This window comes from Periplaneta americana, chromosome 6 (assembly GCF_040183065.1).
Source record: "Periplaneta americana isolate PAMFEO1 chromosome 6, P.americana_PAMFEO1_priV1, whole genome shotgun sequence".
Lineage (NCBI taxonomy): Eukaryota > Metazoa > Arthropoda > Insecta > Blattodea > Blattidae > Periplaneta > Periplaneta americana.
The window spans coordinates 65,260,097-65,285,557 of NC_091122.1; the positions used below are offsets into that span (position 1 = coordinate 65,260,097).

Genomic DNA, 25,461 nt, shown 5'->3' on the forward strand with positions numbered 1-25,461 from the left:
GAAGCTAAAAATGTGCTGTGAACTCCTTAGTTGTTTCATACAGACATCTTTTTCCTGTTTTTAACTAGAAAATTACATTATTCTTACGCACTTATCACAACAATTATTACAAATCACATCACTTCCATTGACTTAATTATTTGCAGTTCAGTTTTGCATCCTAATGTATAGTCTTAGAGAGTTTACAACACATTTTAAAAAATGTCGCCGTCCGCTTGAGTACACTTGGCCGCATGCTTGTGAACGGCAGTCGTCACGCTACATAACTGCATACGAATGTATGATTTCCATAGCGCTCGCGCTGGCTGCTGACTGCATGCTGACCAAGATCACGCGTTCACAGCAATGCGTTCCAATAACGAAACGTAACTCTGTAAATATTGAGAATAGGACCCATGTTTATATGACATTTTTTACTCAGAATGTCTTCGTAAAGGGCGGTAAATCCTCGTGAATCACCCTGTATAAGTGCAAAACATATTGCTGTATATTGTACTGTTAAGTGGCAAATATCAGATGCTTACAAACTTTTATTTTCATGTTATAGTTAGAAAATATTGAGTTACGTAGCAGAGGGGTAGAATTAAATGAGAAATGTAAGCAGCTTGAAGAACAGAACCTGCTGCTGAGCAGAAAAGTAGAAGAGCTCACCTGTACCCTTGATGAAACTAAGGAATGTTTAGCAGCCAAACAGGAGGATTACATATCATGCTCAGATTCTCTTCAGGTATGTATAACAAAAATTGGAGTTACGAGTTACCATTTATTGGTCTTTCATCACATTTAAGTTCTTGTGGTTAGATTTTTGTGATTCAACCCATTTAGTGAAAATTCTTGAGGTTCTAATAGTTACCGTGCTTGCCTCAGTTCATATCCAGTTGGTGATTTCCTTCCTTCATCCCCACAATTCGAAAAAAAAATCTGAAGTAAACAGCTTTTTTCAATACAAAAATAAAGCTAAGGTCATCACACTGAGTTTGTAGCACGTGTAAAAGAAAACCTTACAATATTATATTTCATTATGCAGTGTGACCGGGCTAAGGATATACATAAATAACAGCATATAAAGCGAGAATTGTGAGATACCAAAGAAACTTATTAAAATAGTTAAAGCCACTATGGAAAATAGTAAATGCCAAATTAGAATCTAAACAGATATGTCTGAAACACTTCTAACTAAAAAGGAGCTGAGACAAGGAGATTCTCTATCATGTCTACTGTTTAATCTGGGTCTGGAAAAAATAATAAGGGATGTGGGCATCCAAACAAGAGGGACCATTTTTTATAAGTCAGTACAGGTACTAGTTTATGCAGATGACATCGACATTATTGGCAGGTCTGAGAGACATAAAAAGAACATTTGTGGCACTAAAAAACTTAGCGGAGAGATTGAGATTGGAAGTAAATGAAGGAAAAACGAAATATATGATAGTTAATGATAAAAAGAAAAACATAAATAAAGGTTTCCTAAAAATAGACGATAAAAAATTTTAGAAAGTAGATAGTTTCGTATACTTAGGATCCTTAATGAATAATACTAATGATATTAAAAAGAAATAAATAGACGAATACAGAGTCATCTGCCATTCTACACATTTTTCTCTATTGCTAAACAAATCTCTATATCCTTGGCCTGTAAAAGTTGTCTCAGTCATCCATGATACTTCGAGACTCTGTTGAAAAAGATAAAAACAAACAGTTGAAATTATTCAAAATAAATTCCTATAGTATCTTTATTTTGAATTGTACAAAATTCCATGTTCCATTGAGACATCAGGAACATTGCTAAATTTACGTTCAGTATGCAATCCATATTTTGTATTTGACAGATAATGGAGAAAAAATGGGAGTATAAGGGTACAGTGCATCAGTTATTCATAGAGTTCAAAAAGGCATATGACTCGGTTAAGAGAGAAGTTTTATATGATATTCTTATTGAATTTGGTATTCCCAAGAAACTAGTTCGATTAATTAAAATGTGTCTCAGTGAAACGTACAGCAGAGTTCGTATAGGTCAGTTTCTGTCAGATGCGTTTCCAATTCACTGTGGGCTAAAGCAAGGAGATGCACTATCACCTTTACTTTTTAACTTTGCTCTAGAGTATGCCATTAGGAAAGTCCAGGATAACAGAGAGAGTTTGGAATTGAACTGGTTACATCAGCTGCTTATCTATGCGGATGACGTGAACATGTTAGATCCCGAAAAGACAAAGTATATGATTATCCATTTTTGAATCTTGCGTACACCACTTTTAACACTTGAATATAATTAATTGATGATCTAGTGGACTTACTCGTGTTAAATATGTAATATTTTCCGGCTTACAGCTGTTTCAGTGCATCACGCACCATCATCAGAGCCTACTAGATCGCGGCGTCATCTCGAACTTCTCTGCCTGTTAGGAGGGTGTGTTTTATTGTTGGAATGTGTTGGATTGTGTGATCGAATAGTGTGTGTGTACTGAAATTGATCTGTGTGTTGAGGATTTGATCGGGGTGTGTTTTATTGTGTTTGTATATTTCGTACTGTTCTAGTGTGTTGAGTTTTTGGTTCTTGGGTTGTGTGTGTAGGATTTCCATGTCCGTATTTATGTTAATGTATGTATGGTTGGCATTGGTTATGTGATCGGCATATGTAGATGTATTGTGTCCTCTGGTTATAGCTTTAATGTGTTCTTTGTAGCGAGTTTGGAATGATCTGCCTGTCTGTCCTATGTAGAACTTGTCGCAACTATTACATGTGAGTTTGTATACACCTGTGTGGTCGTATTTATTTGTTTGTGTTTTTTGTGTGTTGAGATGTCTTTGTAGTGTGTTTTCTGTTCTGTAGGTTATGTTGTATTTCTGTTTTCTGAATGAAGATGCGATCTTGTGTGTGTTTTTGTTTTCATATGTTAGTGTGATGTATTTCTTGTGTTCTTGTGTTTGTGTTGTGTTTTGTGTATTCATGTGTCTGTTAAGTTTTTGTTTTGTCTTCCTTACGATGTTGTCTATTATGTTTGGATTGTATCCGTTTTCTTGTGCTATGAACTTGATTGTGTTCACTTCAAAATATACAGAAAACCAACCACCACCACCACACACATACACAACACATCTAACCACCCCATACAACACAAACATGCTGCATTCAGGACAATGGTACACAGATTACTCAACATACCCATGAACCAACAACACTACAATGAAGAAGTGAACACAATCAAATTCATAGCACAAGAAAACGGATACAATCCAAACATAATAGACAACATCATAAGGAAGACAAAACAAAAACTTAACAAACACATGAATACACAAAACACAACACAAACACAAGAACACAAGAAATACATCACACTAACATATGAAAACAAAAACACACACAAGATCGCATCTTCATTCAGAAAACAGAAATACAACATAACATACAGAACAGAAAACACACTACAAAGACATCTCAACACACAAAAAACACAAAACAAATAAATACGACCACACAGGTGTATACAAACTCACATATAATAGTTGCGACAAGTTCTACATAGGACAGACAGGCAGATCACTCCAAACTTGCTACAAAGAACACATTAAAGCTATAACCAGAGGACACAATAGATCTACATATGCCGATCACATAACCAATGCCAACCATACATACAATAACATAAATACGGACATGGAAATCCTACACACACAACCCAAGAACCAAAAACTCAACACACTAGAACAATACGAAATATACAAACACACTAAAACACACCCCGATCAAATCCTCAACACACAGATCAATTTCAGTACACACACACTATTCGACCACACAATCCAACACATTCCAACAATAAAACACACCCTCCTAACAGGCAGAGAAGTTCGAGATGACGCCGCGATCTAGTAGGCTCTGATGATGGTGCTTGATGCACTGAAACAGCTGTAAGCTGGAAAATATTACATATTTAACACGAGTAAGTCCACTAGATCATCAATTAATTATATGATTATGTCTCGTGACCAGAATATTGTACGAAATGGAAATATAAAAATTGGAAATTTATCTTTTGAAGAGGTGGAGAAGTTCAAATATCTGGGAGCAACAGTAACAAGTATAAATGATACTCAGGAGGAAATTAAACACAGAATAAATATGGGAGATGCCTGTTATTATTCGGTTGAGAAACTTTTATCATCCAGTCTGCTGTCAAAAAATCTGAAAGTTAGAATTTATAAAACAATTATATTACCAGTTGTTCTTTATGGTTGTGAAACTTGGACTCTCACTTTGAGAGAGGAACATAGGTTAAGGGTGTTTGAGAATAAGGTGCTTAGGAAAATATTTGGGGCTAAGAGGGATGAAGTTACAAGAGAACGGAGAAAGTTACACAACACAGAACTGCACGCATTGTATTCTTCACCTGACATAATTAGGAACATTAAATCCAGACGTTTGAGATGGGCAGGGCATGTAGCAAGTATGGGCAAATCCAGAAATGCATATAGAGTGTTAGTTGGGAGGCCGGAGGGAAAAAGACCTTTAGGGAGGCCCAGATGTAGATGGGAAGATAATATTAAAATGGATTTGAGGGAGGTGGGATATGATGATAGAGACTGGATTAATCTTGCTCAGGATAGGGACCAATGGCGGGCTTATGTGAGGGCGGCAATGAACCTCCGGGTTCCTTAAAAGCCATTAAGTAAGTATGCAATCCATTCTAGTAGATCAGCACATACAATTCTCTTGTTGAGAAATATCATCTCAAATAAAACAGATTCTCCAGAAATTTTTAAATTACAGTATATTCTCAATTATCCATGTGCAGTTTATCCAGTTTGTGGATTACCCATGCATGGCTTATACTCGAAAATAATTTATTACTTATTAATGTAAAGTGACAAATCTGCAGTAGCAAAATTCAGACTGCTTACAGAACACGATTATTTGGCCAAACACTTGAATAAAATAGGAATTTACACAAATCCAAATTGCCCTCTATGCAACAAAGAAGAAGAAATGACTGAAGATCATCTCATAACCTGTGAAGTTCTACCTGATGGATCCAGCACAGAGAAATATTGGAGAGCAAGAACGCTAATGGCTTCATTACCAAAGCCCGGCATTAGATAACAACAACAACAACAAGAAATCATGAAAAAATTATACTGCACTTCAAATTAAAACGGTAGGTTTGAACTAAGCTTTGTTGCTTCGAATTTAACAATTCTCTGTTGAGGAGGTGGGAAAATAAATTTACTTTTGTTTTCTACAATCTTAAATATTGTAAGTGAATTTTAATCTTATGTGTAAAATTATATATACCTACTGTGTGTATCACAGTAAATATGAAATTAAGTATAGATTTAAAAGATTTATTCACCATGGTACATGCAAAATAATAAACTTTCGTATTATCAGATTTTTTGCATTATCTGGATACCTTTTCCCGGTCATTAGCTGGATAATCGAAAGTATACTGTATTTCCTTTCTATGTATCATTCGTCAAGTCACGCAAAAAATGTACTTTTCCAAATTACAAGATCAAAGACAGTCAGTCACAAGAATTCACCCTTAATTAAAAAGTTGTTATTTTTTAACATATTAAATTATTTGAATAATATTCATTTATTTTCGGGAACAGATGATGCAGTTTAAAATACAAATTTATTCTTACATGACTAATTAAGTAGCTACTGTTCTCTGGCATTACATTTTGATTTCTCATTTTATATATTATAAATAATGAAGTTACATAACTAAAGAAGGTGCTTTTATGGGCAATGTGTCTATGTACTTTCAAATAAGATTAAATAAATAAATAATAGCATAAGTATCATAGAAGTACTGTACTTTGCTCTATTGTATCAAACATGTGAAGTCCAACTGAAAATAATCAGAACTATGCAATGGCAGTTGCAACTTGCAAGATACAATTTGCTGTGTCACATTGCATTCTTCCGTTAAGTAACTGTGTGAGACATGTATTGTCTTGCTGAGGAATATGTTCATTTTTATAACATTCAGTTTTCATGGTTGTTGTTTAGTCAACTGCCCGAAGACAGGTCTGAACCTCAAAAGTGATACCAAGAAACCACCACTTATGAGGCAATTAGGCCAGGAGATAATGAGGTTGTTGTTGTTTTCTAATGCCAGGCGTTTGCACTCCAATATTTTTCAAAGATATTATCATGACCAGCCAATGAAGCACAGATTTTGAGGTCTTCCGAATCCATTTCTTGGTTTGAGTTGCACAATGGGCAGTTAGGGGACTGATATATTCCAATTCTATGCAGGTTTTTAGCCAAACAGTCATGGCCTGTTGCCAATCTAAATGCAGCTACAGACGATTTTCGTGGTAAATCGGGAATTAACTGTGGATTTTGATCCAGAGAGTTCCATTTTTTCCCTTGAGATTGTGTTATCAAATTTTGTTTGTTGAAGTCTAAGTATGTAGATTTAATAAATCTCTTCACAAAGTAATACGTAGATTTAGTAACAGGTCTGTAAGTAGCAGTGCTGCCCTTCTTTGCTAAAGCATCCGCATTCTCGTTTCCCAGGATTCCACAAAGGGATGGTATCCATTGGAATACAATTCTTTTATTGAGTAATATTAATTGAGAGAGCATTTTAGTTATTTCTGCTGTTTGAGATGAAAGTGTGTGTTTAGAGACTATTGATAGAATAGCTGCTATGGAGTCTGACACTATCACTGCATTCTTAAATTTATTGATGTGGGATAGAAGATTCCTGAGACTTTCACTTATTGCAATGATTTCACCATCAAAACTTGTTGTTCCATATCCAAGAGATCTATAAAGTGAGAAGAGACAGCACATAACACCTGCACCAGCACCTTGTTCTCTGGAGATCAAGGATCCGTCGGTGTATAAATGAAGCCAGTTTTGTGGAGGGTACCTAATATTAATTGTCTCTAAAGACAATTGTTTCATTATTTCAGTGTTTACTTCTGATGTTAGTATTTCTTCTGTTAAATTTAGATTATATTCTATATTTAATAGAGTTAAAAGGTTTGGTTTAATTTGTAAGTTTTCTTTTAAATTCGGGATATTGATTTTCTGTTTTAATTCTTGAACAATGGATATGAAACTTTTTTTAGTTTTCAATCTACAGAGAGGACTGTATGAATGCCAATTGTTTCCTGGTAATCTAATAAGTTTTTCATATTGAATCAGTGCTTTTTGTTCTATGTCATTTTGATAATAATGAGATAATGGGGTAGGGTGGCCAGTTCCTTTCCCCCTCCATTGCATACATCACCAACTAGCTACATAGTGCACTAGTCAGACTTCAGATGCATATAAACAAATCTTCTTCCTCTTCTGATATATCGCCAAGTGAGATGTACTGCTTGATAATAGATGTACATATCAACCAGAACCTCAATCAGAGGACCTTTCATGGTAATTATAGTAAATTTAAAAGCTGCATATAGGTTTCTTCTTTTAGGTATGTGCGAGAAAGTTGAATTGTTCACGTAAGACAAACTTCATTAGTAATTTTTGCAATTTGTTTTCTCACTGACCCTAATATTTTTCACACTAATGTATGTAAAGATTTCGGTTAAGTGTTAGGTTAAGTTTTTCATAAAAAGTCATCAATTAGCTTCTTGTCTAATGAATACTGGGATCTTGAGAAACATCTTAATAACTGTAAATAATTCTTCTGTAACAGAGTACCAGAGACGAACTGGCTATAATGAGAACTGAATTAGAAATGCTGAAATCTCGTCCTCAATCTGATGGACAAAAGGGTAACTCAATATTTGCTGAAGTTGAGGATAGTCGGCAAGTTATGAAAAACAACCTGGAATTGGCTGTCAAGAAATACAGACAAATGAAGAAATTGTATATGGAGAAATGTGCTGAAGTCTCAAAATGCAAAGTAAGTTATAACATTAACTAAAACAATCGATAAGACCATCCTGTTTTTTTAAACACTATATCTTGAACTAGTTTTTTCTTTAATAACATAATGAATGTTTTTAAGAAAACCTGGGTTCGAGTCCCAGTGCCGGAGAGAATTTTTTCCACTCCACCCATCCTTCATATTTATGAAGAGTTTGTCAAATTTAACATTTAATACTGGTTAATATAAAAAAAATCTGAAACATTTTATGTACCAGTATGTAAACAGTCAGAGAGAATTAGTAGAGGAGACTGTTGAACACTGACATTCAAAGGTATCTGACCTGTGTAAGTAAACTTTCTAACCACGGAATAAGTCAAAACCAGAGATATAACAAGTTGACAAACTTCGAAATAGTTTCGCTAATTCTCAATAGGTGACACCATTATTGGGATGATTTAAAAAAGTGTCGAGGAAAATGATGGAGATTAAGCATAAATTATTCTTATAATTGACAATATCAGGGGTTTCCAGCTAAACTCAGTGTTGATTTACAATCAATAGAGTGGTATAAAAAATTGAATTCTATAATGCGGGTATGTTTATGTACGATTGGTGACACTGATTATCTATGCCGACTATTCATAGAATTAATAACTACAGAAGGCACACTTACACCAACAAATTATCGTTCATTATCGATTAGTCGGGTCAGATATCTTTGAGTGTCAGTGTACTTTGAATCACTTTTCACATTTTATTTTTTTTTTTTAATTTTGGAAAAAGAAATTTTTTAAATGAAAAAATGCTTGAAATAATTACTGAAGGTTCCTTTACAACTTCCTACAGGTATTTTCCTGTTTTACATACCTATTAAGGACGAAAAAATAAAATGGAGGGATATGTAAAGTGATCCATGGTACACCAGGTTCGTACCTTGGATCATACCCTCTTGTACCTTAGAACATTGGAACAGATGAGCTTCGAAGTGATGCACTCTATTTCGAAAAATTCTTGGCCTCTGTGGTCGTTCAATTATGTTGATCGCCTCCTCATCATCTCTCATTAGTTCTTCAAAAACATCGACAATATTTACGTGTATAGCGGGAACCACCATCTTGCACTGTTGAGCTTTGAACTGCAGTTTAAATGGCAGACGACTGGCGATCAAGTTAAACTGAAGTTAACTTCAGTTTACTGGAGGTTAAGTTTATAAAACGAAACAGAACGAAAAACTTGAGTTTAAACTGAACGTAAGGTTGTAACTGTGTTTATAAAACCGGGCCTAAGTGGTAAGATGAAAGGAACGGACTATCAGTAGAAGCAGTAAAGGGTATTGTAACAGTACAATATAATTTGAAGCATTTTACATGTAAAGAATTTCACATCTATTTATTGAAATCCCAAAAGCTACTGAAGGACATTTCCTCTTCACAGAAGTATGAACAATGAAATTGTAAGATTAATAACAATGGTTAGCTTTGGTACTGTGTTTGCCTATTGTTTTTATTGTTCTCAGTGAATGAAAAGGAATTTAATATGTTGTCAGGCTTTTTTTTTTTCTTTTTTTCTTTTTTTTTCAAAATATTCTGCTTTTTTCCTTCAAATGTTCTGCTTTTGTACATTTTGTTTTGGTCACCCTAGGTATCAGGCAATGTAAGTAATGATTGTCTATTCTCAGTTTCAAAAAGTTAGGCTCACAAAACACATTTTTTTCTGGGTAAACCTTGAACAGTTACAGAAAAATATTATTTGACTTTTTTCCTTCAGATATTTATGTTCTGCCACCAATATTCAAGGTGAACCGTATGTAATGTCATTAATTTCAGGAGGTAATTGTTTGAAATATTTCAGACAAAAAGGTTTAATACAATTATTCGCGAAAATTGATAAACCCAAAGCACCTTCACAACAGGGGGGGGGGGGGGAATTCAAAATTAAAACTATTCAAATAAATATACCAACTATTAAAGGAAGAGATGTCAGTAAAGTATAAAACAATAAATAAATACTGTTGGAGATTTTTGCTTCCTTTTCAAGATAAAAATTGTTTTATATGAAACATTTCATGCCTTATTTCGGGAAAGCCAGTGATTTAACTCGCAGTATGCTGAAAATGAGGGGCTGGAGCTGAAGTTTACAGTGAATTGTTCAACTATTACATGCCAGTTGGAAGAAATAAAATTGCTTTGAAGGAGAACTACTTGCAATTCTAACTGCTGTTACACAATTGATCGCTGGACCCAAGAAATTTAGAAAAACTGATATACTGATCGATTCCAAAGCTGCAATAGAAGCCATCACATTCAACAACAGTCAAAGAAATAAGAACAGTAGTACATCATTACCAAAATTGGGCAAAATAATAACTATTCAATGGATACCTTCTCATATAGGGTTTCATGGTAGTGATTAAGCAGATTTTTTTTTTTTTGGCAAAAAGGACTAAAATCAATTGTAAAACTACAAAATACAGTAAATTTGAGCTAAAAAATCATGAAAAAAGAGTGAAACAAAAGTGTGAGAAAATCACAAAGGAAAACATAAAAAGAAAAAAAATGGGAAAACATTCGTGAAGAATTCAAACTGAATAGAAAGAAACCACGAAAAGAAGCAGTCGCATTATTTTGTTTGGCAACAGGTCATGACTGCTTAGCAGAACATCTGCACTGAATAAATATCAATTCACCAGGATGCATATTATGCAATAGTCAGGACCCAATGAACGAGCAAGATCTCTTAACATGCTGAAAGTTGTTGTTGTTTTCTAATGCCAGGCATTTGACAATAAAGTCATTTGACCTCTTGCACTCCAATATTTTTCAAAGATATCATGGTCAGCCACTGAAGCACAGATTTTGAGGTGTTCCGAATCCATTTCTTGGTTTGAGTTGCACAGTGGGCAGTTAGGGGACTGATATATTCCAATTCTATGCAGGTGTTCGGCCAAACAATCATGGCCTGTTGCCAATCTAAATGCAGCTACAAACGATTTTCGTGGTAAATCGGGAATTAACTGTGAATTATGATGCAGAGAGTTCCATTTTCTCCCATGAGATTGTATTATCAATTTTGTTTGTTGAAGTCTAAGTATGTAGATTTAATAAATCTTTTCACAGACTAATATGAAGATTTAGTAACAGGTCTGTAAGTAGCAGTGCTGCCCTTCTTTGCTAATGCATCTGCATTCTCATTTCCCAGGATTCCACAATGGGATGGTATCCATTGGAATACAATTCTTTTATTGAGTGATATTAATTGAGAGAGCATTTTAGTTATTTCTGCTGTTTGAGATGAAGGTGTGTGTTTAGAGACTATTGATAGAATAGCTGTTTTGGAGTCTGACAATATAACTGCATTCTTAAATTTATTGATGTGGCATAGAAGATTCCCGAGACTTTCACTTATTGCAATGATTTCTCCATCAAAACTTGTTGTTCCATATTCAAGAGATCTATAAAGTGAGAAGAGACAGCACGTAACACCTGCACCGGCACCTTGTTCTTTGGAGATCAAGGATACGTCGGTGTATAAATGAAGCCAGTTTTGTGGAGAGTACCTAATATTAATTGTCTCTGAAGACAATTGTTTCATTATTTCAGCAGAAAGTTTGATCCAACGAAACAGAAAGAAAACAAGATCTCACACCTCTACTGGGATGCCAGGTTCCTGATGGTCTAGATGACCCCAATAGGAAGACCATTGGAAGAAGAAGAAGAAGAAGAAGAAGAAGAAGAAGAAGATGAAGAAGAAGAAGAACCTCTGAAATTAATGATATTACTTACGGTTCACCCTGTATATCGTTTATACCCTGTATAATATCATACATTAGGCCTGTATATCACATCATATTCTCTACATTTGATTAGGTTCTGCTCTTTTGGAGTTTCATTATGAATGTAGCTTGCTATAAATTGAGCAGACCTGGGCTAAGAATTTGAGCAAGTATATTTTGTTGTGCCAACTTTAAATGGCTTGTTGAGTTTATTTTTATTAATGATGGAAAATAAAATAAAAATATAACTATTATTGTACATAATTGATATTTGTATGTATGGTTGCAGTCAGAGTACATGTGTTTATGCCGGGAATGGGAGAAAATACAGTTCACAACACAAGAGCAAGAGAAACAACTCGTTGAAGCCCATAAAGCTCGGATTAAGGTAACTTTATGAAACCAGTTCCTTTCCCCCTTCATTGCATACTTAATTGCTTGCTGACTAGTAACATAGTTCACTAATTAGACTTGAGATGTATGCAACATTTGTTCTTCCTCTGACACATATCATGAAGTGAGATGTAGTGCGTGATAATAGATGAAAGTTACATATCAACCAGAACCTCAATCAGAGGTAAATTAATTTCTATGTGATCATGTAATTTTGCCAGGACCTGTGCATAATTCTGTAGTGCCTGGGAAAAGTGGCATAAGTCAAAAATGTTAATTTTACAGGAGAAGGAAAAAAACTGTCTTCACACTGGTTTATGTCGATTTGATTTTCTTCTGTATGAATTATTGTAATGGAAGAAATACTTATGTCTCTTTTCCCAAGCAAGCAGATGTTCGTAAGTTGTCAATAAATTAATAAAAAATAAATAATTGATTAACTAGCGGACTTGCTCGTGTTAATTATGTAAGTCTGTGCGCCTTACAGCTGTTTCGGTGCTTCATCACACCATCCTCAGAGCCTACTAGATCTCGGCGTCATCTCGTACTTCTCTGCCTGTTGTGTAGGTGCGTTTGATTGTTGAAAAGTGTTGAAAAGTGGAGTCAAGTAGTGTGTGTGTACTGAAATTGATCTGTGTGTTGAGAATTTGATCAGGGTGTGTTTTAGTGTGTTTGTTTATTTCGTATTGTTCCAGTGTGTTGAGTTTTTGGTTCTTGGGTTGTATGTGTAGGATTTCCATGTCCGCATTTATGTTATTGTATGTATGGTTAGCATTAGTTATGTGATCGGCGTATGTAGATGTATTGTGTCCTCTGGTTATTGCTTTAATATGTTCTTTGTAGCGTGTTTGGAATGATCTGCCTGTATTGTGCGTATTTTGGTGTGATCTGCTGGTTTAAACATATGTGATTGAATCTGAGGATGGTGTGATGAAGCACCGAAACAGCTGTAAGCCGCACAGACTTACATAATTAACACGAGTAAGTCCGCTAGTTAATCAATTACTTATATTCAAGTGTTAAAAGTAGTGTACGCAAGATTCAAAATGGATAATAAAAAATGTTTGTGGAAACTGACTTATGCCACTTTTCCCAAGCACTGCAGAATTATGGATAAGCCAGAACTACATATAACTTGGTTGTGTATAACCCAGGTCTACTATGTTTCAAAATTTTTCTAAGTAGCCTTATATAATTTACTCTTGCTATATATGGACATTCTAATTTTGTTGTTCTTTCTTTCTTATGTTCTATAATTCTTAATTTCTTTTATAATCAAATTGTGTGTCATAAACTCATAAATCAAATGTAAACTCAGGTACTTTACATTAACCTTACTAAACCAGTGATGCAAATACTGTGATGGAACATTTATATTTCCGTATCAAAAGAACAAGAAAAACCCTATTTGTTACTGACAAATACAGGCAATCATAGACAAAACATAGAGTAGTACCAGCATCCTTTGAGAATGTTAACGCGAAATTATGGTTGCACTTGCTCGATGATAAGTTTTTTGCTGACCACTAACAGTGAAAGTGTGTAGGTTGAGATCAGTTGTCAATAGATTACCATATGTTTTGAAATTGTACCTCAATGGTGAGCACAGCACTTCCATAAATTACATAGTTATTTCTGATTCTGTTTATTTTTATGGAACCCAAAGACCATTAGTAAAGGCTGGTCCACGATAAACCTGGAACGGAAACGACAACGAGAACGGAAATATTGTTAAAATAAATGTATTTAAATGTGAGCATTCACAATTAACTATTGTGAATGCTCACATTTAAATACATTTATTTTAACATTATTTCCGTTCTCGTTCTCGTTGTCGTTTACGTTCCCGGTTTATTGTGAACCAGCCTTAACTGAATCCTTTACTTACAGCTTTTAGAGAACTTGGAGGTTCATTATCACTCTCAATAAGCCTGCCATTAGTCCCTATCATGAGCAAGATTAATCCTGTCTCTACCATCATATTCCACCTTTCTCAAATCCATTTTAATATTATCCTCCCATCTACGTTTCGGCCTCCCCAAAGGTCTTTTTGCCTCTGGCCTCTCAACTAACACACTATATGCATTTCTGGATTCGCCCATGCATACTACATGCCCTGCCCATCTCGAACGTCTGGATTTAATGTTCCTAATTATGTCAGATGAATACAATGTGTGCAGTTCTGTGTTGTGTAACTTTCTTCATTCTCATGTAACTTCATTCCTCTTAGTCCCAGATACTCGTATTTCCCTAAGCACCTTATTCTCAAACACCCTTAACCTCTGTTCCTCTCTCAAAGTGTGTCACAACCATACAGAATCCTTTACACTCGAATTATTTTAAAATGTTTGTATATAACGAAGAATTGATATTCAGGGTAACAAATTGGCCGCAGTGCTCTTTGTAGAATCCTAAGTTATTTGAAATTGTTCCATTTTTCTTATAGGGTGTTTACAACTATGAATATTTGAATCAAAAAATGCCACATAGATTCTTGTGTCTGAAAATATGCTAGGTAAAACTTCTGCTGCTTTTATTAATTTTCCACTTACTACTTACATGCAAAAGTTGAAATTTAGGAAAGGATGTTTAAAAGCATAAATATCTATTTTAATGACATCTAAACTCTTTCTTAGTCCTCTTGCAAGTTAGTAATCTAATATGTCTATATTTTCTGTTCTAATTTTTGTTAGAAATAACGTAAATAAGAGACTTAGTGACAACTTAGTAGTGAATGTAACTACAATACTTTCCTTATGCTCCTATATTTAATATTTTGTTTCAGTTCCTGGAAGATAAAGTACAAAAATTGGAGTCAGAGAACCCACCATTTGTTATCGGCAAAGGAGATGATAGTACCTTAGAATTCGTAGAATATTACGCAGAATCAACCCGGTAAGAACATTATGTTGAAGCTTATGCTTACCATAGTTCTGTGTTACTGTATCCTGAAAATAGGAACTAGAAGATCAAGTAGTTTTCCAATGTGTCTAGAATATGTAGAGGAGAACGTTTATTCTTTCTGCTTAAATTCTTGATTATTATCTATTTGGAACTATTTTTGTCCATAGTTATAGTGTGCTCAAACCCACAGAAAACAAAAGTCGACTAATAACTCCAAAATACCAATCACAATAGGAAGCGGACAACTAGACTATGTGACTGAATACATCTACCTCGGCCAACTAATGTCCTTTCACGACAGACGACAGAACGAGATTTAAAGAAGAATCGGAAATGCATGGAAGAGATTTGGAGCCTCAGTTTCATTCTGACAGACAAGACTTACAATTTAAATTAAGAAGCAGAGTCATGAACAGCTCCAGTTCTCCTATACGGAGCACAGACATGGTCTGTAACGGAAAGAAAGTGGGACATGCTGAGAAAGTGCCAACGAAAAATGGAGAGGAAGATGCTGAACATCACACTCAGACACAGACTACGTAACGAAGACATAAGGAGCCAAACACACCTCAAACATGCAACAGAAACGGCCGACAAGCTGAAGAAGAAATGGGCAGGACATGTGATGCGACTCAACGAGAACCGGTGGACGCACATCCTTACGACCTGGGACCCAAGGATTGGCAAATGCAGCGCTGAAAGACAGAAGACAAGATGGGCAGACGAACTTAGAGCAAGATTCGGCCATCTATGGTCAAGAACAGCGAAAGACCGACAACAATGGAAACTAATCACAAAGTGACTTGCAACCCAAACAGTGACTAGTGAACAGTGGACCCTTCAGTGTTAACTCATACAGCATCCCAAACTATTACGTTACAAAAGTGACCATCATTTCCGGAGTGACTAACTGGGAACTGCTTGACAAGCCACCCTGCATAGTCAGGAGGCCCTTGCCCTTCACGGGATTTCGTGGCTAATTCTTAATAGTGTGCTTGTTATTTCATTATATCATACTTGAAGACTAAGGCCGGGTGCACACAGAATGAGATGTGACGCGACATTTTGCTTTACAATGCCTCGCTACAGCTTAACACGGTCTGCTCGCGACAACTGATTTGCTGGCTGTGTGGGTTTGGAAAACTGGCCTAGGCTAGAAAATGGCGTCAATAATAGAGGACTGTCTATATGAGAAATTCCATTATATTTTTGGTTGTTATTTCCTAAGGATCCCTAATATGCCTAAAAATCTATAGAATTGAAAGAATCTTAAAATTAAATACTACTAATGTAGTGCACAAACGTCATTTTGTATGTTTATGACTACTTCACGACTCACAATAAAGAAAAATAGTATATTAAATCAATAATGAATGAAAGTATAGAGCACAGAAGTAGGCCTACTACAAATTATTATTAGTATCAATATTATTATCCACCTGGTGCTTTCATCTCATTTGCAATTTCTCACATATTTTTAGAAACCACATTATTATCGAGATATTGTTTCAAAGATTTTATAGAACGTATATTTCCTGTACTAGAACAACTAATAATTTATCCACATCGAGCTCCATTATGAATAATGTGCACTACACAACAACAATAGTGTCTGTAGATGGTGAAAGCGTGCAATCATAGCCACTGCTAACGCATGCGCAGCTATCAGACAGTCTCCTCGCGACGAACTTCTAGCAGTTATTCGATGTTGTCTCTCTGTGTCTGCTAGCGACCGTCGCGCCGCATCTGATTCTGTGTGCACCACATAATAACAAATCAATGGGAGACAAGTACCATGAGACAAAATGTCGCGTTGTGCCACGTCTGATTCTGTGTGCACCAGGCCTAAGACATCAGCACCAACTTGTTCCAGGGACTATTTGCCTTAAAATCTTATGGTTTCGGTTTTCTGGAAAAAATGGTATAGTGCATTAACTTTCTGTTACTTTGTGCTGAATATAAGGATGTCAGTGAATTATGGAGAAATAGTAAAGTGATGTCAAGGGAAATAGGAGTATCCTAATAAATCATGCCCGAACATTATCACTGTCAATATCCACCACAAATTTTATTTCGACCCTCAGAATTTTTGATTGGAGTCTCGAGTGTAGAAAGCTGACACACTAGCTGTTTGTTATTACTATAGCTGATTTTAAAGAGAAAATTTTCATCAAAACAGGACAAAAAAAAAAAAAAAAGAAAAAAGAAAAAAGAAAGTTACAGCCAAAAAAAAAAAAAAAAAAGGACTTGAAAAAGGACTATATTACTGCCCAAAACACACTTCGGTACATTCATGGAATATATATGGCACACACAATCTTACATTTATCTCTTCACAACATAAGAAAGTGTTGTATTTGATATAGTCAAAAAAAGGACTTCAGAAAGGACTATATCACTCCCTCAAAAGAGTGCTATTTTAATTGAAAACACACTTCAGCATATTCATGGATATACATAGCACACACAAGCTTATATTTATTGCTTCACAACGTAAGGAAAGTGTTGTATTTGATCACATTCAACATTTCTTTGAATGCAGCATGTCTTTATAAACAGAAAATGACCGCTCAACATCAATTGAAACCAGAGGTGAAAATTTTCTTTTTATCCTGAACTCTAAATCAGCACACTTTATTAGATTTTCAATGTCTAGAATCAGAAGAAGAACGATAGTGGATAAAACATCAGCACATAGAGCTGAAAACCCAGGTCTGAATCCTGGTGCCGGAGAGAATTTTTCTCCATTCTACTCATTCTTCACCATATGGTAATGCAGAATTTCTGCACGGAAATATCATATGTACTTCGGTACGTCATAGTAATAACTAGAGACGAGAATTTCTTGCACTATAAAATCTCAAACTATGCATGCATTCATGCACTATCAAACTATGAAACATGCACGATCAAGCGAAAAATACATTAAAATATGCACTTTCATTTTTGTTGCAAATTTCTTATTTCACTTCACTTTTTTTTTCCCCCCCACAGTTAATGACAACATTTATAAATTGGTTTCTGTGAGGTTCTGCACTTGTCAGTCATTATGCTTTTGTAGGCAGAGAATGACCTCTCTACATTGCAAGAAGTTATGGGTGCAAACTTGAATTAAACTTTTTCTGTTATTTAGTTCTTTCTTTTCCTTCTTCACTTCTAATTCCTGGAGCTAAAAATAAGGGACATAAAAATCGAGAAACTGAGGTGTCCACTCAAAACCATTAAAACATGCATTTAAACGGAATGTAATGTATATTATATGCATAATTAAGCTAAAAATTGCTTAAATATGCATTATGCATGTTTTTATTCCCAAAAAGGCCAAAACATGCAAATATACACAGAAAAAGTACATATATTTGGAACCGGAAAATAATGAAATGAATAAGTACTAAGTTTGAGCTATGTCCTATGTTCCTATAAAACATGCATTTGCATAGAATTCTCGTCTCTAGTAATAACTAAATATTAAGTCAAAATTAAGTAGAATAAAACTTATAATTTCATCGTTTTTAATTCAATTATTTAAACTTTAAGTCAATTGTGTTCCGGTGAAAATTTACTCTACTAGATAAGTTCTTGTGTGCTTCAATACAATGACATTTTGCAACTTATTATCTTTACTCAACATAAATATTAGAAATTTTTTTTTTTTTGATTCACTCTAATGTCCACTTGAGTGCGACGGATTGTAAAACAAGCACTTTTGTGGGTATGTGAAAATCTCGAAATCGATTTGTTGGCAATGTTGCAAAATACTGTCATTTAATAATTTGTGTGTATATTATAAGATAATAATACTTTTTTTTCTAATGTGTTGTGTTAATATTGGAATTCACTACATGATTTCTTTTCCTGACAGAAAAGAATGTAAGAAGTTGAAAGATGAGTTGGATGCTCAGTCAGTCTGTGCCCTCTTCAGCCGGGAGACTCAGTTTCATTTGGAAAGAGAGCTGCACCGAACAAAGGCAGCGTTGAAACAGTATGAAGCTCAGGTTATACATCTGCAAGAGCAGCTGAAGAAGGACAATAAGGTACGAAATATTTATTATTCACAACATCTGCTATGATATCTGATAGTGTAAGGCATAGGTTTTCGATACAACCAGAAAATATGTAATTAAAGTAGATTTGCCAGAGTTGGTCTCTTGCTGTTTACTGAGCCTGTGTCTATAAGTCCCTATTTACACTTTCTATTTGTCGCACAACATCAAGTGCTTTCTGTCGGCTATATGTAGCATCACCATTTACACTTGGCAGATTTCTCGTCCACGCAAGTCGTCGAGCAACGTCCTATATCAAGCGCTTTCTGTCGGCTAAATGTAGTATCACCGTTCCCTCTTGGTAGATTTCTCGTCTGCTACTCGAGGCTAGTTGTTGAGCTCGAGCAACATGTGAGTGATGTGGTGAGCCTTTTAAATGAACAGAATGGATTTGAACAATAGAAAAGCAGCTGTTTTAGCTTCTGCAGCTTCAAGTTTTTTGTTAGCTTGCACTAATGAGAAGCAAAAAAAAACCCGAAGAGACTCTGGGAAAGGAAATGGATATCCAGAAGACAGGACAAAAGGTTATTCCATGTTCTCAGTAAAGATTTCAAACTGGAACAAAATTATCCAATAAATATTTATTGTATTAAAATGAATCGTCAATTTAATTTTTTCTTCTTGCATATTGACTCCTGATGTTCTTAATTTTTGTTTTGATGTTGGACGGAATAGTATTGGGTCGAACAGACTCCAAATTTTTACAAATAAGCTTCAGTGCATTTTCCCTCCAAATCCTATTGTGATAGTCCTTATTTCAGATGTCATATAAGCATGGACATTGCTCGTAAAGCTCGATTAATTTCATTACTTGGTTTTTGTTCCACTCTGACATGATGCTACAAAGCGCGCGGAAACAGAGAAACAGCTGAAAGTTGTCTGCTACTGCCTTTTCCGAACCATGTTCGGGTCCTGTCGCGTGAATTCGGCTGGACCACCTACAGAAATGTCGCACAGAAATAGAAACAGCTTTTACCCAGCAGATGTCGAAAGGGAAGGAACGAAGTCCGTACTGTGCATGCGCCTGCGCTATAAGTCGAATGACATTGAGCAAGTGTAAACAGGGACTAAGACATATACGTTTTCATAGCAACGGTGCTGTCCAATTTAATTTGATGTGCTTGTTCCTTGCAAAGATAATATCTCATAATTTCAAATGCTATAATAAAAGTTCCTGCTATAGTTCTATAGTTCTTACTCTTTTAGAAGGAACATCAGTTGGGAACAGGTGGAGCTTGTACAGGGCGTTGTGGATATGCATTAATTATATATTCGATATGTAATGAATTCTCTTTTTCTTTCTCTCACGCTTTGCAGCATGGCAACTGCACAATAATCTTGATGAGTATTGGCTGAGCTCATGTGTCTTGTAGAAGCATATGTCATATAACATTGTTCTATATAATGTTTTGAAATAAGCCGTTTATCCATTTTAAGTTTATAATCTCTTTTGTTTTTTTTTTTAATTAATTTTTTTATACACATTTTAACATTTGTGGTTATAACCATTATGTTGAAAAAAGTCGACTAAAAACTTCAGCCAACATTAAAATTTGTTACTGAATTACATAGTGCTAACATTCAAGGTGTTTTGCAATCAGTCAGTATCTGTTTCACCTTTCTCAAAATGCCAGGAAGCTTATCGAAAGGTGAATAGTATATTTGGATTCCTTCATTAGCCGTTTATACCTGTAGAGATTGTAAAGGGATAATGAAATCATATTCAGAAATTATGGAAGAAATTCTTGGTGAAAAATTTATGCAGTTTACTTGTTTCTCATATTGACGTCAAACAAGATGTTACAGAGGTACAGTTGTACCATCAGATAATTGACCATTCTTTGGAGTCTCTTTTGCGCATCTACTTGTTGTTCATTGTTACCAACTATAGTGGAGAATACTTATTTCAAAACTGAAAAGAATGAAAAATGAACTAAAGAATACCATGATTCAAAACAAATTGAACATTCTCACTCTAAAGAGCATTCATTGAACATGAACTTCTGCGTGAAATAGGTATTTCCAATATCATCAACAAATTTTACTATCCTGAATCTATGAATTTAATACCCATGTTGGATCCGATAAGCTATGTTGATTTATCAATGTTTTTCACAAAAGACCGTCATAAACTTATCTGATTTTGATGTAATAGTACAATATTTTTATTTCATTTCATGATAAACATTTTCGGTTTTTTTTAAAAAACCATCATCACATCATCATTAATTCTTCAGTCGAACAGTTACATTATAAACATTGAAAGACAATGGGTTACATAAAACCAAATCATATTGTAAGTGTAAAATCATACAAAGGAATGATATCATAAAACATTAAATGTATATGCAAGTTTAAAATTGTTAAAATGTTAAAATCAAGCAGTAGGTTTAATATGAAAATTATTATGTGGAGTATGCAGCATGCACGTCCTTCCAAATATATGAAAACCATTAATTCTATATCATTTGATGTAACTGTTGATATTCGTTAGTTCTCATCCCAGACGTCCTTGCAAGATTAAGTGCAAAACATTTCAATTTCGTACATATCCAGTCTTCTTGCAGGCCATGGGAAAATATCTTCTGCAATATTTAATTAAAACACCATTAGTACCAACATAACCAGAAAAAATATACTTAACCATTGGAAAAATATGTTGTTGTTTTCTAATGCCAGGGGTTTGACAATAAAGTCATTTGACCTCTTGCACTCCAATATTTTTCAAAGATATTATCATGGCCAGCCACTGAAGCACAGATTTTGAGGTGTTCCGAATCCATTGCTTGGTTTGAGTTGCACAATGGGCAGTTAGGGGACTGATATATTCCAATTCTATGCAGGTGTTTGGCCAAACAATCATGGCCTGTTGCCAATTTAAATGCAGCTACAGACGATTTTCGTGGTAAATCGAGAATTAACTGTGGATTATGTTGCAGAGAGTTCCATTTTTCCCTTGAGATTGTGTTATCAAATTTTGTTTGTTGAAGTCTAAGTATGTAGATTTAATAAATCTATTCACAGAATAATACGTAGATTTAGTAACAGGTCTGTAAGTAGCAGTGCTGCCCTTCTTTGCTAAAGCATTCGCAGTCTCGTTTCCCAGGATTCCACAATGGGATGGTATCCATTGGAATACAATTCTTTTATTGAGTGATATTAATTGAGAGAGCATTTTATTTATTTCTGCTGTTTGAGATAAGGTATGTGTTTAGAGACTATTGATAGAATAGCTGCTTTGGAGTCTGACAATATAATTGTATTCTTAAATTTATTGATGTGGGATAGAAGATTCCTGAGACTTTCACTTATTGCAATGATTTCTCCATCAAAACTTGTTGTTCCATATCCAAGAGATCTATAAAGTGAGAAGAGACAGCATGTAACACCTGCACTGGCACCTTGTTCTCTGGAGATCAAGAATCTGTCGGTGTATAAATGAAGCCAGTTTTGTGGAGGGTACCTAATATTAATTGTCTCTAAAGACAATTGTTTAATTATTTCAGTGTTTACTTCTGATTTCAGTATTTCTTCTGTTAAATTTAGATTATATTCTATATTTAATAGAGTTAAAGGGTTTGGTTTAATTTGTAAGTTTTCTTTTAAATTCGGGATATTGATTTTCTGTTTTAATTCTTGAACAATGGATATGAAACTTTGAGTTTTCAATCTACAGAGAGGACTGTATGAGTGCCAATTGTTTCCTGGTAATCTGATAAGTTTTTCATATTGAATCAGTGCTTTTTCTTCTATTGTCATTTTGATGCTGTTAATATTAGTGAGGAATCTCATAGAATCTATTGGAGTTGTTTTGATTCCACCAGTAATGAGTCTGAGAGCTTGGTTTTGAACATATTCTATTTTGTTTATGAAAGGTGGAGTAATTAAAATTTCTCCGCAGTATGTCAGCACTGGCTGTATAAACATTTTGTATGTAGTGTTCAAAGTATTCCTAGAGCATCCCCATTTCTTTCCTACTAGTCTTTTTAGAAGGGAGAATCTTTTACAAGCTTTTTCAGAAATGTATTTCAAATGGTTGCTCCATGTTAACTTACTATCGAAAGTAACTCCAAGATATTTGGATTCATAAGTCCTAGGAAGGTGTTGGCCATACCAGAAGATGTAAACAATCATATTTACAACAATAGAGACTCTCTGAATTATACTGATAGTTGATATGACGAATTATATTATGTTTCCAAGAAATTGTTTTAATCTAATAATTTGTCCACGTCTGTAATTGTTGTAGCTTAAATGTGAATTATTATTGTATTAATGATCTTTTCTCTTTATTTCACAGGTAAATTAGAAGATGAAAATGTGCCTGAAACATAAAATATGTGACAGATTACCTTCATAAAATTTGTTGTATTGTATGGATAGTTGTAGACATTCAAGAACATAACATTTATACTTCACGCTATATTGTTGGATAATTGTTTTAATATTTTTTATAAAAATATTTTAATCATATTTTTATTCGTAAAAATCGTAATATTGAACAGAGATAAAATATGCAGTTAATGATTCTTAGCTGTTTAGACTGACTACAGTCTAGTCTTGTCATCTATCACAATTGCCATTTTGTGTCGTAGAATACGTAAGTTCAAACTTTAAACTTTCTATACTTAATACTAAAATTCCGATATATCAATTGCTGAGAATCTGCAGATGCCATGTATCTGGTGCCAAAACACTTGTTCCTCCCCCCCCCCACCCTTCCTCGTTCTTAATCTCTCTCCTTGCCACTCAAAAAGCTGAAGCACTGTTTTCACTGTAAAGTCAGGAAATTTTAAACTCTGATTTGATCATTTAAATATATTGCAATAGTGTAGTTGGATTGTGTTGGAGTCTGGTATAAATTACTTTCAAGTAATGGATTCTAATGGAAAAGTTTTGTAAAATTATATCTAAAAAAAGTGCATGCTCCATTTGGTCACCTTGACAGTGCGATGTTGTGTTTCAATATTGATTTCATGTGATTATTGATATTTATAACATATTAAAACTTCCAAACACGTTTTTTATTTCAATAGTGTTTTGTGTTTTAGCAGACTTCTGTCCTGTTTCTGGAATGACAATTACTTGTACAAACAGAGTTATCTATGATTTAATGTCAATATTTGAGGAGAAAAATTTGCTCTGGCGCCGGGGATCGAACCCAGGTCCTTGGTTCTACGTACCAAGCACTCTGACCACTGAGCTACTCCGAGTTCAATCCACAGCACCGGATCGAATTCTCCTCCTTCAATGTTTCCCTTTGTGGCCTTACTCCTAGTTAGGCATATATGTTGACTTTTATGTCCAATGTCAATTGCCATTATACTAGAGTGCACTCAGCTGAGTGACCTGTTTGGCCGGGATTCCGCAGTTATATGCACTGCTAGCTGTGAGAATATTATGGATTTATTAATTTGTCCTACAGAATAATATCTGTAATATTGACAATCAATATTTGAGGAGAAAATTTGCTCTGGCACCGGGGATCGAACCCGGGTCCTTGGTTCTGTGTACCAAGCGCTCTGACCACTGAACTACGCCGAATTCAATCCGCAGCACCGGATCGAATTCTCCTCCTTCAATGTTTCCCTTTGTGGCCTTACTCCAAGTTAGGCATATATGTTGACGTTTATGTCCAATGTCAACTGCCATTATACTAGGAGCGCACTCAGCTGAGTGACCTGTTTGGCCGGGATTCCGCAGATATATGCACTGCTAGCTGTGAGAATATTATGGATTTATTAATTTGTCCTACAGAATAATATCTGTAATATTGACAATCAATATTTGAGGAGAAAATTCGCTCTGGCGCCGGGGATCGAACCCGGTCCTTGGTTCTACGTACCAAGCGCTCTGACCATGAGCTACGCTGAATTCAATCCACAGCACCGGATCGAATTCTCCTCCTTCAGTGTTTCCCTTTGTGGCCTTACTCCAAGTTAGGCATATATGTTGACTTTTATGTCCAATGTCAACTGCCATTATACTAGAGTGCACTCAGCTGAGTGACCTGTTTGGCCGGGATTCCACAGATATATGCACTGCTAGCTGTGAGAATATTATGGATTTATTAATTTGTCCTACAGAATAATATCTGTAATATTGACAATCAATATTTGAGGAGAAAATTCGTTCCGGCACCGGGGATCGAACCCGGGTCCTTGGTTCTACGTACCAAGCGCTCTGACCACTGAGCTACGCCGGATTCAATCCACAGCACCGGATCGAATTCTCCTCCTTCAATGTTGCCCTTTGTGGTCTTACTCCAAGTTAGGCATATATGTTGATGTCGACATTGGACATAAACGTAAGAGTTCAGCCGGCACCGTAGATCGTGTCCCGGCATGGCTCAGTTGGAAAGAGCACTCATCGCGCATAGCTGAGAGGTCCTGGGTTCGATTCCCGGTGCTGGAACGAATTTTTCTCGATTTAAAGGTGATAATACACATTGACTACTTCATAGTAGTCGTGATAATATTCAATGAGGGTGGCAATAATGAATATGTGA

At 35.1% G+C, this 25,461-nt stretch overlaps 1 protein-coding gene and 1 non-coding gene across 4 annotated transcripts in view; one reads left to right on the top strand and one right to left on the bottom strand.

The window, feature by feature from the left end:
- Nucleotides 1-23,985, top strand: part of LOC138701394 (protein Spindly-like) — a 40,734-nt gene extending 16,749 nt beyond the window's left edge. For all 3 annotated transcript variants that reach the window (XM_069828246.1, XM_069828245.1, XM_069828247.1), the window contains 6 exons: nucleotides 548-727; nucleotides 7,665-7,874; nucleotides 11,903-12,001; nucleotides 14,792-14,901; nucleotides 18,773-18,944; nucleotides 23,254-23,985. In XM_069828246.1, coding sequence (XP_069684347.1) covers nucleotides 548-727; nucleotides 7,665-7,874; nucleotides 11,903-12,001; nucleotides 14,792-14,901; nucleotides 18,773-18,944; nucleotides 23,254-23,262 — 780 coding nt within the window. In that variant the 3' untranslated portion in view covers nucleotides 23,263-23,985. The remainder of the gene's footprint in view (nucleotides 1-547; nucleotides 728-7,664; nucleotides 7,875-11,902; nucleotides 12,002-14,791; nucleotides 14,902-18,772; nucleotides 18,945-23,253) is intronic.
- Nucleotides 23,986-25,085: 1,100 nt separating this feature from the next.
- TRNAY-GUA (transfer RNA tyrosine (anticodon GUA)) lies at nucleotides 25,086-25,158 on the bottom strand. The gene has a single exon. It is a non-coding gene; the product is annotated as a tRNA-Tyr (tRNA).
- Nucleotides 25,159-25,461: the final 303 nt, after the last annotated feature.